This window comes from Sapajus apella, unplaced genomic scaffold (genome assembly GCF_009761245.1).
Source record: "Sapajus apella isolate SASKATOON/1434 unplaced genomic scaffold, GSC_monkey_1.0 scaffold34, whole genome shotgun sequence".
Lineage (NCBI taxonomy): Eukaryota > Metazoa > Chordata > Mammalia > Primates > Cebidae > Sapajus > Sapajus apella.
Genome location: NW_022436974.1, coordinates 14,848,713 through 14,865,994, shown reverse-complemented (window position 1 = coordinate 14,865,994; position 17,282 = coordinate 14,848,713). Strand labels below are relative to the sequence as shown.

General features: G+C 43.2%; 1 protein-coding gene across 6 annotated transcripts in view; it reads right to left on the bottom strand.

The window, feature by feature from the left end:
- Nucleotides 1-17,282, bottom strand: part of ME3 (malic enzyme 3) — a 209,908-nt gene that overhangs the window by 98,652 nt on the left and 93,974 nt on the right. For all 6 annotated transcript variants that reach the window (XR_004274295.1, XM_032295840.1, XM_032295841.1 and 3 more), the window contains exons 3-4: nt 12,390-12,523; nt 9,266-9,415 (exon numbers count right to left, since the gene is read on the bottom strand). Coding sequence is in view for 5 of the 6 variants with exons in the window: in XM_032295840.1 (XP_032151731.1) it covers nt 9,266-9,415; nt 12,390-12,523 (284 nt within the window). In the remaining variant the exon portion in view is untranslated. The remainder of the gene's footprint in view (nt 1-9,265; nt 9,416-12,389; nt 12,524-17,282) is intronic.

Below are 17,282 nucleotides of genomic sequence, written 5' to 3'. Positions count from 1 at the left end.
CCTACCGATGATAGACTGGATAAAGGAAATGTGGCACATATATACCATGGAATACTAGGAAGCCATAAAAAAGGATGAGTTAACGTCCAGAAGGGACATAGATGCAGCTGGAAACCATCATTCTCAGCAAACTAACACAGGAACAGATAACCAAACACCTCATGTTCTCACTCACAAGTGGGAGTTGAACAATGAGATCACATGGACACAGAGAGGGGAACATCACATACTGGGGCCTGTCGGTGGGGTGGGAGCTAGGAGACGGATAGCATTAGGGTAGATGGGTGCAGCAAACCACCATGGCAAGTGTATATACCTATGTAACAAATCTACACGTTCTGCACAGGTATCCCAGAACTTAAAGTATAATAAAACAAAATTAAGATATTAAATTAAATAAATAAATTAAAACTAAAAAAAAAAGAAGTCATTGTTTGTAGATGAAACTCAGTGTGAGCAAAGTCAACATTTTGTGCATTTCACAGGTCAATAGGAGATCAGGGTTATCTGAGGAATGGTCCACTCAACTCCCGCTTATATGAATGTATTTCCTTCTCAGGGCTAGGAAATTCTCCCCACATCTATCCTTTTGATCATCATGGCTGTGATTGCCAGGGACAAAGGAGGAAAAGGACAGAGCCAGATAAAAAAGAAACAAAATCAGGTTGTTTAAATTGCCAGGGAAAAATGCCCTTGGCTAAAGGAAGTCAAACCCAGAACACCCTGTTCTCGTTAATAAAGTTCATCTGTCTCCAGTTTAAGTAAGGAAAACATAATCTCTGTATTTGTGTGGGGCTGCTCAGCCATTCCCACCTTAACTCCCACCCAAAGTCATGGATGGCTGAGGAGTGTCTGTCCTTTCCCTAGAGCAACCTGCTCCTTCAGGATGCTAAAGTCCCAGGCTGGTCACATGCATTTAAGCACAAACTCACTTTTTCAGATGCAAATCTCAAAGCTTCCACTAAAAAGTAAGCTCATTCCCTCCGTGATTGAAATCTGTATAACTCAGATACAAAAATAAATGTTCCTTCTCTCCTCTTCCTCTGTTCCAAAGTGTTTCAGCAATCTGGGATCTAGATACAATTAACTTAACTCCATGTGACATTTATGTCAAAAAACAAGTGAAGAACCTTATGCTTTGGAAGGACTCCTCTTCTTGCCACCTTCCTAAGATATATTCCAGCATCAATTCCCAAGCCACAGCATCAAACAGTCCATGACAGATTCTGGATTGCCCAGCTGGTCTGTCTGAGAAGGTGCCCATTTGTGAATCAGAGCTCTCAGCAAAAAATGACACTTCTGCAGATAAGCCTGCAAGCTTTTTCTTGTCAGAAAAACTGTGTTTTCATTTACTTTTGCGTTTTCCTCCCTTAAATGCCAGAAACCTTACAGGCAAATTTATAGCCACAGTGCTCTAATCTGAAAGAAAAATGAAAGACTGTGAGGTTTGGACGGAGCCCTGAGATCACCTACTAAAATCCTCACTTTATGGATGAGGAAAGTGAGGCCTAGAAAGGGGGAGGGATTGCAGGTCACACTACTAGTTGGTGACAGAAATTCATATCTCATGACTCCCAGCTCCTTCTACTAATGTACGGTGGGGCCTGGAAATATCTACTACTCCTGCGTCCTTCTGATGGTCTCTGTTCACTTTACAGTGACCTGCCTTTCACCGTCCTTTACTCCAGTGGTTTTCAAAGTGTGGTCCCTGGCCAGAAGCATCAACATCACCTGGACCTCGTTGATATGTAAATTCTCTGGTGCCATCCCAGGCTTGCTCAGTCTGGTTTAACAAGCCATCCAGGTGATTTTAATGCTCACTAAACTTGAGATACCTACTTTAATCTGTTAGCTCCATCCAACCTATTCACAAGGGGATCAGATCCACCTGATTTCATAGCTCTTTTTCAGTTTGGCTTTTCTAGCTACCTGAGGCAGAGGTTAACTTATTTCTGAAGAAGGAGTGTTTATTGTAAAGTTTTGAAGAGGAACCAGAGTGGAAAGCTGTCATGAACTGAGGCAGCTCTCGGGACAACTCTCTCTGTGTTTCTCCTTCTTTCTCTCTCATCTGCTCTTCTCTCTCCATAGTATCATTCCTTTACTTTCAGCTCTATTATTTTCTGTTCCTTCTTGGACGGCATTTGCCATAGGTCTACTACAACCTGACTCTAAACCACAATACCCTTTTTGCCTTAATTTTTCTTCTCAACTGGCAAATTCTTTCTGTATAACTTCTTTCATGTCTCATTTCAAATTCCCGAAAAGGATATTAACTGGCCCAGTGCATCTCTTGAGCCAGGGCCATACTGGTCACATGGTTACCTGAATGATTAACCACCCCTTGAGCCTGATGTTTGCTGCTATCTAATCAATTATTGACATCACAAGAGTGGGCAGCTATTACCATTACAAGATGGGTAATTACATGGGGGAGTCAAGAGGATGAAAGTGCAACTTAGAAGTGAGACTTCCGTGTAGTGATAGGAACTTCAAGAGGAGATTGGGAGAGAGAGGAGGACAGCTGATGTAGAGCTCCCCCCACCAACCCTGTGAATGAGATGAAGGTGCTTGGGTGGTAAGGCTGAACAATTTGGCTTGCTGAAGGTTGAGTTGGAGATGAAGGTTCTGTTACCTTACTATGACCTCAATCTTAAGGAGTACTTCCAGGCTGGGATGGGCTGGAAAATACGGGATGCAGGTTATCAACTCCCTAAAAGTCACAGAAGATCCAAGCTGTAAGGAATTTCAGGAAACACCCAGCTCAGCAGTTCTCAGCCCTGGTTGCCCATCAGAGTGCTTTGAAGAGCTTCTGAAAACCAGAGATGCCTGGACTCCCCTTCAGGGATTCTGATTTAAACCTCCCCAGACACTTTACGTGCACAGCCAGGACTGAGAATTGGAGCTTTAACTAGACCCTCTTAATTTTACAGGTGGGGAAACTTGGGCTTAGTTATATAATATGACCATGGCTCACTTAAAGATCTCATTTCTAACTTGGTTATAGAGTTTGGGTTACTGGATCATAAAATGTTAGAACTAGAAGAGATCACAGAAGCCATGCAGTGGAACCCTACCACTGTTACTAGAGGCTAATGAGCTAAGTGACTTGTCCAAGGAGTCGTAGTCAGAAAGGGGATGGTTGAGGGCTGGAACCCAGATCTCCTGATTCCTAATCCAGTGCTCACTCCATAACAGCCAAGAACAAGGGACTAAAAGGGCCAGATGAGAGGTTAACCAGAACCAGCTGCAGACCTTGCACATACTCTACTCAAGGAAGCCTTTCCAGCAGCACAGCTGAAAGTTTGGCTGCAGAATCTGGGTGGAATTGGATGACAAGCAGTCTTGGCCAAAGGAATCGGTGCTTTGGGGCCCTGAGATTGGGCAGGGGGCTGGTTTGATGATGCTAGTCCTTGCTTTCTGCTTGCCTCTCAGTGTGCTGGGAATATGCTTGTGTGTATTCCCAATCAATGGACAGCTGGGTTGGAACTGTATTGTGATGTGCTCTAAAACCACGCCCTGGGTGTCAGGGATCTTTCCATTTACTGAGGCAAGGTTGTCTTTGTTTTCCAGAGTGGCTTTGGTCAACGTGTTGGCACTCATTGGTCTTGCATACAGCTAGAAATGGGCTCCAGTGGGTATTTAGGAAGCAGGGCCATGTGATTCCTGTCCCAGGGTACCTCTGGGTGTGTCTGCACATGCACACGTATGTGGGAGTTGCTGGTGGAGGTGGTTGAAGACAAGAAGGTTCCAATGCAAGAAAATGAAGCATACCAGACATACTGAGTGGGAAGCAGGAAACTCCAAGGAGGTAAATGTGAACCTTAACTAGATCCTCTTATGGATATGGGGTGAGAGGGAAGAAGAGATGAAAAAGTAATGCCCCTTCTTTAAGCTTATGAGTGGCTTTACAATTAACAAAGCATGTTCACATGCGTTTAGCCCTTCTGACTCTCATAATGATCCCACAAGGTTAGTTCCTGTGATAGTTCCTCAGATAGTTCCTGTGATCTGAGCTTGGAGCAGTGGAGTAGCTGGGCTCCAAGGCCACATGGTATTTAGATGAGGGGGCTGAACCACTACCTCTGACTCCAGCCCAAGTGCTCTGTCCAACATGATATACTACTTCTCCCAAGTATGAGTGTGTGTGTTTGCACACATGTGTGTGCACCTCCTGGGTGCAGACCTGTCTGGCAAGGGAGGTTTAAATGAAGGCCAGAATGAGGAGTCATGTTTACCAGAGCCACCAGGGGCTGAACTATGACTGGAAATGGGCTCTGAGTCAGCCGTGATGTCTTAGATAAGTTAGCTTTTGTTTTCATCTCAGCGAAATAATAAGAACCTCGTGGGGTTGTTGTAGGGTTCAACAACAATGCACGCAAAGTAGCTAGACCAGGGCCCACCATGAGCAGCACACGCGTTCAATAAATGGTAACTGTTAATATCTTGTATGTGTGTTATTGGCTGGTGTGCAGAAGCCCGCCTGTTTGCAGATAAGAAAGACAGCAGCTTGGCTCAGGTCCAAGAGCTGCTGGCTTTGTCCAAATACATCTTCAGGTACTTTCCACAGATCCTTCGACTAGACAAAACCAAGTCCCACTTCCCAGCCTCACCTTTCTAACTTATCACAGCATGATCTCTAATTCCTCACATATGCTTGCTAATGATTTGCTAGTTAACTGCAGGTGATTTCAGGTCTGAATCAAACAACAGTGTGGCAGTACTTCAGAGGACTGGGGTGGCCTCAGTAGGTTTACAGTGTGTATTATTAGGTAGGGTGACTGAGGAGATGACAACTCCTGGGGATCCTGAGTCAAGCAGATCACAGCTGCTGAGCTCCTACTAGGGCCAGGCCCTTTACATTTGGAATCTGATTAAATCCTCCTAAGCAGCCATGTGAATAGGCGTTATTCCCATTTTACACATGAGGAGACTGAGAAGGTGCTAAATTAATTGTCACAAGTCATCAAGAGGTGAGATTCAAGGCCAAGCCTGCCTGGCTTCAAAGTCCTTGCTACTTCTACTACCTACAACCCAGCCCTCTGACAAAGACTCTCCTTTGACCAAAACTTTAGTTGGGCTCCTGAGTCCTCTCTGACTAGGTCAGACATTGGGCTTTCCTCCCTGTCCTTGTAGAATCCAGTTTGAGCAAGAATCCTGCTAAGTCAGTTTGGCTAAAATCCTCCACCTACCTTTGGTAACTTGCCCCCCTTGTTATCTCAGGACCCTGGCCTGCCTTCAGCAATAATCCCATCTTATCAATGTTTTTTGTATGTGTTTTTTAACCAGTAACCTCTCATTCTTGATGTTTCCTCCTAGTAATTTCCCACACACTGCCCCTGCCACATGCTGTTCCTGGGATAAATCCCCATTTGTCCTTACCAGAGTCAGAGTTGAGTCCACTCTCTCTCCCTCACTGCAAGACCCCTCGGCTGTGGTTCATACATCCATGGTGATCCCCCCCCCTCCAGCTCCTGAATAAACTCTGCTTTACCATCTTTAATAAGTACCATAATGTTTTCTTTCAGACCTCCATCACCCATATGGGCTGGACCCCACACCAAACCCAGGAAATGTTAGGTCTACAGGTGGGTACAGCACATTGCTTGAGCTCAAGAGGATGAGGCCTGTGAAGACAGGGCTGGTCAAGAGATAGGTGGCCTGGGAAAAGGAGAGTATTTGCTGACACTGGACCCCATATTGGCTTCCTCCCCACGACTTTTCTCTGGATTGAGTTCTATTTTGGCCTTGATCCAGCCTCACCTCTGGCTTTCACCTCTTCTAGGTCACACACTAGTGACTGACCTTCAGGGGGCATTCCCTCAAGCCACACTCATGGAGGTGCATGTAGAGGATGTATCAGGTGGGAGGCAGAATGAAGCAGAGGAGGCTCCACTAGAGCCCAGAACCTTCTGCGGTGCCTATCTGCCCAGGGATACTCAGTCCCGAGATACTCTATTCCCAGTTGTGAGGTGATGCAGAACCCCAGGCATGTTGGAGGCTCAATTTTAGTAACAGCTGGATGTAATTAGCTTTGGTGGGGGGCCAGTTCCTTTTACAGAGGACTTCATTGTTCTTGGGAACCTGGCAGTAATGCTTATCATTTCAGAAACTGAGAAGGCTCTGGCTCTCTCCCTCTTGGCCTCGAGACTGTCCTCCCTTCAGATGCTAATCCACAAATTAAGTCCAAGCCAGGTCTCAGATGAAGTTCAGGGCTGGGGTGGAGCCCAAACTCTTATTTCCCTCAGGAGCAAGACAGGTGTGGAATCTATATCTGGAAAGCAGCCAAATGGAAACCTAGAGCAACAACTCAGAATGTCACATGTCAAATAACTTAATTGGGTAATCATCTGAAGAAGGGTTTGTGCACAACATATGCGGGAAGTCTGAACCAAGAGTGTGAAGGACTAATCCAAGAAGATGGTTAAGTCTGCCCAAGCCTGCCTCAGCCTCACCCAGCTGCAGGCCCCAGGACCTCACTGGATCAATTTCTCCCTGGAGAGCACTGGAAATGGTATCTAACAATCTCCACCTGAGATCCCTGGGCAGTCAAACATTCCTGGAGCTGCAATGACATCACACCCAGAATGCCCACCAACTGTGCACAGTCCTAAACTATAAAAGGCAGTGTAGTGTAATCGTTGCCTGTCTATACTTTGGTTCAGATTGGGTTGGGCCCTGGCTTTGCTGGTTATAAACTGTGTGACTTTGGGTAAGTTATTTCCCTGTGCCTCAGTTTTTCTGTCTGCAAATAAGATGATAATAGGACCTACCTCCTAGGGAGGTTATAATAATTAAATGAGTTAAGATATGTAAATTCAGTCCTAGTGGTTTCCCTGGATTCTGGAGTGGGCTCTGGAGGCAAATTCTCCTTTCACAAGCCTGTTGCATATGCAGGGTCCTGAGCCTGATGTCTGGAACCAACTGAAGCACCACAGTCTAGTCTCCATAGGAGCTTATGGAGTAAGGGCTTTCACACATCCTGGCAGTAGGGGACCAGAGTTGGACAGCCTTGAATTTCCATAAGATTTCAGCCAGGGGAGATGGTTAACCTTGCCTTAGGGAATAAAGGCCCTCTTCAGGAAAAAGCTGGTTCTGGAAAAGCAAAATTGTATATGTTTGCATAATCTTGGGTTTGGTTTCCCTCTGAAGTTAAAAGAGTTAGTTTGTTACGTGTTCAGTGATTCAATTTTCTTGATAAATATGTAAACATGCATATGTACAATATGACTCAACATCTATCAATCCTTTCTTCTTTCTACAATAGTTACTGAAGAGAAATAGACACTGATATTTATCTGGTTCCAATTTTATGCCAGGTACCTGATCCACACTTCTCATTTTACCCTCTTAATGACTGAGGTAGGTGGTATTATTACCTCTATTTCATAAATATGGAAATTAAGGGAGAGAGAGGATAAGGAAATCCCCCAGGGTCAAGGAGACTAAAATTCAGGGCTGACTGCAAAGAACCAATTATTCACAGTGAGTACACAGCATTACTTTCCCAACCGAGTGACAACTACTTGCCAAGTATTGGTCTAGAATACAGAATGGATCCGTCATGTTTCTTGCCCCTTCAAGAATTTTGTATTCTAGTAGAAGAGAGTTATATACAAACAACTAAAAACATAAAAAAAAAAACAAAAAGAAAACTATGGGATAGAAGAAGTAAGTATAATGGATCGTGAGGAGGCCAAGAAAGGGGTGGTCAGTTCATCCTGAGAGGACTGGGGAGAGTTCCCAGGAGAAGTTGACCTTTGGGGTGGGCCTTGAAGGATAACCTGAATTGTGATGAGTGGAGACTAGGGAAAGGGGAGATGCAGGAGTTTGAGGCAGGCAGGACCATACATGCAAATGCATGGAGAAGAACACCGGTGTACTTGGGCATGGATAATAGATCAGAGTAGCTAGAACATTGGATTTTGGAGCTGAACTGTGACAGGCTTAGCTTTATCAAACTATTGGGCTTGATTCTTTAAGCCCTGGGAGCTGCTAAATGCCTCAGATGAAATGCCCATGAGCTGATTTTTGCTGAAAAGACCATTTCTGAGAAGGAACGGGGAGTTACATAGAGTCCTGCATCCTTCAGAAATGTACCATCAGCTCCCAATGTCTCTGCCACTGCTGGTTTCGGGAATGAGAATAAGAGAACAGGAGTCTTTTTCCTGTTGAAAGAAGCATGTTGAAGGCCAGAACTGCTATGGGGCCCTGGCATAGTGGCTGTCCATAGGTTTGCAAAAGCCTGGTTGTTCTGAGTGATGAAAACGTGTCTGCTGCAACAGGTGAACACACCACCATCAAGATGAGGTCTGATGCGCTATCCTTTGCCAGTTGTAACAATGGGACCCAGAAAGAAACAGGACTGGCATTGGGAACACACTGTGACCATCTTGTAATGTTCAACCCAAATTCTGGCTACCAAACTAGAAGACTGATTTTCCAAATTAACAATTACATGTTCCCCATATAACATGTGATTTACAAACACTGACTTATAAATTCTACATAAATGTAAATTACACATCTGTGCACAGTATGTTGCATATTTACATATTTGAACATAGACTAGAATAATATTCCATTATATTTTATAAGCCAGGTAGCTCTTTTAACACTAGTGCTAGAACTATGTATTTATAATTATCAGGCACCTTCCACTGAGGACCCTCCCATTTTTTCTTTTTTAAATATATATTCTGAAATCATTATAAAAAAAAAATCTGATTGCTTTAGAAAACTGCCCAAAATTCTTTGGCTCTGAAAGAAAATGGAGTGCCAAAGTTTTGTCTAATAACATGACATCTAAAATGGAATCTGAGTCAATCCAAAGGAAGATATGCTGGTTTTTCGAGACAGCAAAAGAATTCAGTCTTTGGTATCCACCACTCCATTATTCATTGGCCCAAACTTGCAGGAGAGCTGTTGGTACTTTAGAGATGACCAGAGCGAGTGAGAGAAGTAATAGGTAGATAATGAGAGAAAAACAACCTGAACCCTCTCTCAGGCCAACTCTGAGCATGCTGAGCATTTATTATTTGGAAGTAATGAAGATTCAATATCCCCTTGCTAGCTACTCTTTCAGCTCATTTCTCTGCTTATTGGGTCATTTTCCTGAGCAAGTGCTTAAAATCAAATGTCTCTTTGTTGGACCACTGATCCAGTCAGGAGTTAGCCTGTAGGGTCCCAATAAGCATGAATGGTGGAAAGAATTTATTCCCCTCTATGAAGCAGCCCCTCCCAGAGCCCTCACTCCACAGTAGCTCACCGGGGTCTGCGGAAGGTCAGGCCATAGTGCTGACAGGCCAGCCCCACTGTGGGTGTGTACACGATCGGCATGAACTTCTCCACATCTGAGGTCAGCACTCGGTAGAAAAGCTTCTCATTCCGGTCTTGGAGTGTCATGAGAATGATGTACCTTGGAAAGGGAGAGAAAAAGCAGGCTGACGTGTGGTAGCAGCAGGCCCTGACGCCTCTGTGTTATGGTGCAAAGACCCAGGGCTCTTGCTGCTGCTCGGCTACAAGGGTACATTCAGGGCAAGCCATCTGCCCTGAGCATGAGCTTCAACAGCTATGAAATGTGAAGATGACCTGCCTGTGATGCTTATTATTATACATGGTGTAGGTACTGTTCTAAATATTTTACATTAATTCCTTTAAAATTTCCCAATGGCTTGTGAAGTAGGCACCATAATTCTTGCCATTTTAGAGGCAAGGAGACTAATATGGAGAGAAATTAACTTACCCCAGGTCTCATGGCAGGGTAGGAATTTGAATCTAAGCAATCTGACTCTGGAATCTGTGCTCTCAACCACTGTGTAAGATGCTTATGATATTATGTGGACATTAATGAATGACAATAGCATAATAATTGTCTGGGGGTGGGGTAGGGTCAAGGAAAATCCTGGGCATATAAGCACTCTATGGACTGGCCTTTCCAGCAACACTGGGCTGGTTCATGTCATAAGTTTTGATTTCTAAAAATAACCTCTCCTTTACCTATTCCCTGAAACCTGAAATCACTAAGCCAGGAAAAGAGCCTTCCATTCAGACTCCTAAGAATGCAAAAACCTCTGTGAGAGAAAACCTAGGGGCTGAAATTCATAATTAAATGTGACTGCTAATATCGCAACCTTTCTAGATAACAATCTGGGGGAGAGTTCTAAGGTACTTGATGCTCTGGCATGGGGTGGCATGACAGAAATGCTCTAATGGGGAAAAATACTCTGTGCTCTGGTGAAATGATCACTGGGCATGACATCAGGATCCCGAGTTTGAATCCCAGCTCTGCCGTTTATTAGCTGTGTGAACTTGGGAAAGTCTTGTGTGACCTCTTGGGTCTCAGCCTCTTCGTCTCTACCAAAGGCATTGGTCCTTTGGTGGAAAACTGAAAAGTGTGTTCTGGAAGGTGTTTTTAGCAAGGGAGGATTGATACTCAGGAATAGCCAGGATCTCAACCCATTGCCAGTGTGGGATTCTCTTACCCAATAGCCATTTGTGCACATTTTTTCTCAATTCTACATTCAGCTATGTCAAACTAGTAATCTGAAATCAGCCATGGTACAAGTATTTATACTATGGAATCTGGGAGATGCCATAATTTCCTATCCCACCCCTCACGCCACATAGAGAACCAGTTATAAAAGATTTACCAGCACATCACTGCTCTTACCCTAGAGAAGATGGGGAGTTTTCTTAGCATGTCCCCAAGCACCCTGTAAAATGAAGGATTCCTGGGAATAAGTGGGTCAATGTGGTCAATGCAGCATCAGGAGCCAGCCCTGTACAGCTCCCAGGAAAGGGCACACTCTTTTGTCACTGAGCCTGGAATGTTTCCCCAGGCCTATGAGTGAGGCCCATATAGCTGGAAAGAACTGGGGAGGGAAGGATTTTGGAATTTAACTTTTAGAACTTAATATCTGTAGGAAAGAGGATTTCACTTTGGACTTGATTTCTTCTTTATAAATTTAACGAAAGAAGAAGGCTCAGATTGTTCAAAGTTAGGGCGTGTCTCATCCTGTTAGTTGAATTCATTGTGTAATTTCTGGCTTGCTCTTCAGAGCGACTTAGCTAGACCCAATCAGAGTGAGATTAAAAAAAAGAGGGAGAGGATACTTGGCCTGACTACAGTATGGCCTTGGAATTAATGTGAGTAACATCCTTCAAGTTTAGAGCTTTGGGAGTAGGGGTGGGGTATGGGCTGAGGCTTCTGTGTTCATCACCACTCAGAAGCAATGGATGGTATGGGGGAAACATAGGAATATGAGTGCAGGGTGACCCTGGCATGCTACTGAGCTCTGCCCCTAGGGGGACAGCCACACGCTCAAGGACCCGAAGTTTTGGCCAGTTTGTTCTATAGTTTGTTTGTTCTAAGAGGGGAATTCCTTATCTTCTTTTTACATTTCTGCTAAAGCCCATGACAAGGTGACATATTTACTTGAAAATGCTGACATAGTGCCTACTATGTGCCAGGCACTGTTCTAAGCACATCATAAATACTAAGGCATTTAATCCTCATAACAACCCTATGACTTTTTCCTATGGTACTCATTGTACCAATGAGAAAAGACCCATATAGGCTAAGTAACTTTTGCTATTAAGAGGTAGAATATAGATTTGAACTCAATGTAGTACTAGAATCTAGTCTTGTAGCCACTGGGCTCTGCTGCTTCTTAGCTGTGGCATAGAAGAGAAATGAAAAGCATAGACTCTGGAGCCAGGTCTCTGTGTCCAAATCCTAGCTATGCCCATTTATAGCCATGCTACCTGGGAAGTAACACCTTCTTTAGTAAAGCTGTTAAAGTTGAACCTGTGATTCCCTATTGGCTCTTTATGTCTGGATCTCCATTGGAGAAGAATGCAGAGAGGAGGCAGGGTTATTAACTGCTCCCCATAACCTCTAACAAATGATATCTAGGTTCATCCTAAAGCATCCCCTGTCCATTTCCCTCTCCCTGACCACATCCCCTTAATTCCAGGAACCCAAGCCATGTACCACTTCCTTAACATGCCTGTCTCTACGTCTTTGCTCCACTTCTTTCCTCTTAGTGAAATGCTCTTCCTAAACTCCATTGCTGTCTGCTGAAGTCTTATCAGTGCTTCTTATGCTGACTCAGTTTCTACCACTTCCCAGAGGCCCTCCCAGATTCCAATGGTTGGAATGCAGTTTCTCTTCCCAGTTCCCCCAGGACATGTGGGCTATGCCTCAGTCATAAAAAGCCTTGTCTCTCAGGGAGACCATGAATCCTTTAGGAGGTAGGGCTGAGTCTGGGAAGTCTTTGGGCTCTCAGCCTTTTTTAGCTGGAGAGTTTCCAGAAAACCCTCTGTGAAGAACAGGAAACAGACAGCTCAGCCCAAGGACCAAGCAGAGAGAGCGGATGCTAGGTACTAACTTGTCCAGGTCACTCTGCTGCCGCTCGTAATATCTCATGATCCGGAGGAGCTGGACGTCCTGGCTCAGAAAGCAGGGGGGGATTAGGCCGTGGATTCCAAGCTGCAGCCTTTCTTCAAGTGTAAAGGCCATCCCCTGGGAAGAACAAGAAAAAAACACCCACACGTAAGTGCATACTTGGGAAACAAAGAAACAGGGGGGTCCCACCCACAGACAGGCAAAAGTCAGTGTGACTCGGTAGAAAGGGCCCTCAACTCAAATCCCACCTCGGCTATTTAAGTAGGAGGGCCATCTTGTGCCAGTTACTTTGATGCTTACTTTCAGCTTCCTCATCGGAAAAAAATGGAGAAAATATCTGTATCATCAGGGTTTTTTTGTTTTTGGTTTTGTTTTGTTTTGTTTTGAGATGGAGTCTCATTCTGTCACCCAGGTTGGAGTGTAGTGGCGTGATCTCATCTCACTGCAACCTCCACCTCCTGGGTTCAAGCAGTTCTCCTGCCTCAGCCCCCTGAGTAGCTGGGATTACAGGTGTGTACTACCACACCTGGCTAATTTTTGTATTTTTAGTAGAGATGGGGTTTCACCATGTTGGTCAGTCTGGTCTTGAACTCTTGAACTCATGATCTGCCTGCTCCAGCCTCCCAAAGTGCTGGGATTACAGGCATGAGCCACTGCACCCGATGGTTTTTCTGTTTTGTTTTCTTTTTTTAAAAATATATGTTTTATTTTATTTTTTAGAACAGTGATATGGTTTGTCTCTGTGTTCCCACCCAAATCTCATCTTGAATTGTAATCCAAATCCATAGTCCCAATCACTGGTGGGAGGTGATTGAATCATAGGGCGGGTTTCCACATGCTATTTTTGTTATAGTGAGTGAATTCTCATGAGATCTGGTTGTTTGATAAGTGTCTGGTGCTTCCCCCTTTTCTCTCTCTCCTGCCATCATGTAAGACGCGCTTGCTTCCCATTCCCCTTCTACCATGATTCTACGTTTCCTGAGGCCTCCCTAGCCATGTGGAACTATGAGTCAATTAAGCCTCTTTTGTTTATAAATTACCCAGTCTCGGGTAGTATCTTTATAGCAGTGTGAAAATAAACTAATACAAACAGTATTTACAGAAAAACTGAGAAGACAGTACAGAGTTCCCATATGCCCCTTCATCCAGTGTCCCTGATTATTAACATTTGACATTAGTAGTATAAGTTCATTACAGTTAATGAACCAATAATGATCCATTATTATTAACTAAAGCCTTTAGTTTATTCAGATTTTTAAAAGTTTTTATCTAACATATATAGATATATATATAGATAAACATGTGTATATGTGTATTGTTAATATATATTACATATAATATATATTATTTATATTATATATATATATTTTGTTTCAGGACCCCATCCAGGATCCCATATTATATTTAGTCATCGTTTCTCCTTAGGCTCCTCTTGGCTCTGACAGTTTCCCAGATGTCCCTTGTTTTTGACGACCTTAACATTTTGGAGAAGCCCTGGTCAGGTATTTTGCACATACCCCTCTACTGGACCTTGTCTGATGTTTTTCTCATGATTGGATTGTGGTTAATGGGTTTTTAGAAGGAAGATCACAGAAGTAGAGTGCCATTTTCTTCACATTGGACTAAGGGTACATATAATAAATGTGATTATCACTGTTGATATGGACCTCAGTTAGTGGCCAGAGTCATGCTTATCAGGTTTCTCCACTGTAAAGTTACTCCTGCTTACTTCTGGCCTTGGCCATTGGGAGTGTTCTCAGTTGGTTCTTGGATTTCTTTGATATACTACACATAATGTAGCGGTGGTTGGTTCTTTGTTTGTTTTTGTTTTGAAATTCCTTATTTTCTGGCACTACAAGATGCTCCAGGTTCATTTTGTACATTGCTAGCTGTGGTCCTAGACTAAGCCATTTCTTCAAGGATCCCCAATTCCTTTTTCGGAGCATGGTATTAGAAGGCAAGATTTGGGCACTACTTAACTCCTGTGTCCCTTACATATTTCTAGTCCCTCTCAGTTGGCAGAGCAAGGAAATATACTTGTGTATATTAAAACACAACATATGAATGAATTAACAAAATGTATATACATGCAATGAAAATGTATTCAGCAATGAAAAGGAATGAAGTTCTGCTCTGTGCTACTTCATGGATGAACCTTGAAAACACTACGCTAAGTAAAATAAGCCAGACACAAAAGGACAATATTATGTGATTTTACTTATATGAAATGTCTGGAACAGAAAAATTAATAGAGACAGAAAGTAGCTTTGAAGTCCCCATGGACTTGAAGGAAGGCAAGTGATGGCTATTGATTATTGGTTACAGAATTTCTGTTTGGAGTGAGAAAAAGTTTTAAAAATGGATAATGGTGATGGTTGTACAACATTGTGAATGTACTTAGTGCCACTTAATTGTATAATTAAAAATTGTCAAAATGGCTAATTTTATATTATATATATTTTACCACAGCTTAAAAAACTACTAAGGTAATATATCCCAAAGTGTTGAATTATACAACCTTAAATGGGTGCAATGTATGGTATATAAATTATATTTCAAAAATTTTTTTAAAAGAGTTCTTTGCATGTTTTGAATATAAGCCCTTTACTGGACATGTATTATGTACATATTTTTCCTAGACTGTGGCTTTTCATTCTCTTGGCAGTGTCTTCACAGACCAGCATTTTCTAGTTTGATTGTTGGGGAGCGAGATGGGGAATAAGAAGATGTCATGGAGTCTCTGACCTGGTCATAAACAAGCCCTGTAGAGACAATGTTTGCTGGAAGAAGTTACAGGAACTGTACTCACAAGAGATACTGTGAGAATGGGACAGAGGCTGCCCCACCTTTATCCCAAGATAAGAAGGTCCAACACATGGTGAAAAACAGAAATTTTTTCTGTGCAGAACTCAGGGTGGCCCTCCTGGAGTGAGGGCTACCCTGACACTGGAGCTCCTCGAGACACTTCCTCAGCCTTCTCATGGAAGGCCCTAGCAACTCTAACAATAGTGATCCCCTGAGTTGCTCCATGGGTGGCAGACATCAAGAAGGAAGGGGCCAGAATCCTCAGGGGTTTTATGCAGGCCTGCTAATGTGACTCCTGTTGAATTTAAGGCTGATCATAGCTGGGGCAACTCTGGTTAAGTCTTTTATCTATACTGAGTCCCAAATAATGCAAGTATTCTCCTAAAAGTGAAGAAAGCTGTGTGGGTGATAAATGAGACTTCAATTATGCTGTTGACAGGCAGCTTCCCCCAGATTCCCTTGGGGGAGAAAACCCACAAAGGTAGGTAGCATCAGAGCTCCCTTTATTCCTCTGCCACTCAAGACGATTTCATCCAAAACTATTACAAGCCCTTTGATAGGGAATTACGAACCACAGGGAGATTCAAACCCATATACTGATTATCCACACCTTAGAGGTGTTGCTATTATCAGCTCTAAGGAACAGTCTATAATGAATATCTAATCTTATTCCATACTTTCCTTACAGCCACATTGAGAGGGAGGTTTTACAACCTTCCGTTTACAGATAAGAAATACAAAAATTCAGCTGGGCATGGTGGCGTGTGCCTGTAATCCCAGCTACTCAGGAGGCTGAGGCAGGAGAATTGCCTGAACCCAGGAGGCAGAGGTTGCGGTGAGCCGAGATCGCGCCATTGCACTCCAGCCTGGGTAACAAGAGCGAAACTCCGTCTCAAAAAAAAAAAAAAAAAAAAAAAAAAAGAAAGCTAAGCAAGAGAGGTTACAAAATGCTCCTGAAGTTCCATGGCTATTACTTCATACTCTATTGCTTCCTATACCAGGATACATTTTATAATCAGTAAGTATACTGGGTGTGATAAATTTTTCCTGATTATTTTCTTTGCCTAGAAGTAAGTGATAAAACCATTTGTATTCTTGTCACTATAGTATACATCCTCTGAGGACTTTGGTGAGATGGACCTCAGAAAACCTGGTAGGGTATCAAGGGAGTTATGAGAAAGGAGTGGATAAAAAAAGAAAGAGAGGGCTGGGGGCAGTGTCTCAGGCCTGTAATATCAGCACTTTGGGAGGCTGAGGTGGGTGGATCACTAGGTCAGGCGTTCAAGACCAGCTTGGCCAACATAGTGAAACCCTGTCTCTACTAAAAAAAAAATACAAAAGATTAGGTGGGCATAGTGGCGGGCAGCTGTAATCCCAGCTACTTGGGAGGCTGAGGCAGGAGAATCACTTGGACCTGGGAGGCAGAGGTCACAGTGAGCTGAGATCACGCCACTGCGCTCCAGCCTGGGTGATGGTACGAGACTCCATCTCAAAAAAAAAAAAAAAGAAAGAAAGAAAGAAAGGAAAAGAAACGAAAGAGAGAAAAAGGGTGAATAAAAGTTAGGCTTCTTGACTACTCTCAATTTCTTCTGTTTTGTGATTTGGGATCTTTAAAACTTTGAATACTGTGCTTCTTTTGTATTTTTACAAAATAATAAGGGCAACTTATGATAAAATCCAGAATTGTTCCTCCTTACAAAAGAACTGTAAGAATTGTATAAAAGATCTATCTTAAGAGAGGCTTTACTCTGTTTGAAAGTATGACTCACAGAGACCTCTTAAAGTGATCTGCACATATAGTCCCCCAATTTTTCTTTATCAAAACCCCACACCACCAGTTCATAATCCCCTGTGTTGGTCACCAGCTTTTCAAACAGGGAGCAACACTGAGGTCCAAGATTTTTTTGCAGAAAACTACCTTGCCCTGGAGACTGAACACTTTCACCAAATGCTTTTAGGCAGGTGACTGTTCGCGGCCTAGGTAAAGACTGTGATCACCTTTCTTTGGCCTAGAGCATCCTATGGAGGCATCTAATTATGACATGATTTTTGTTAATGATCACCGTGGCCT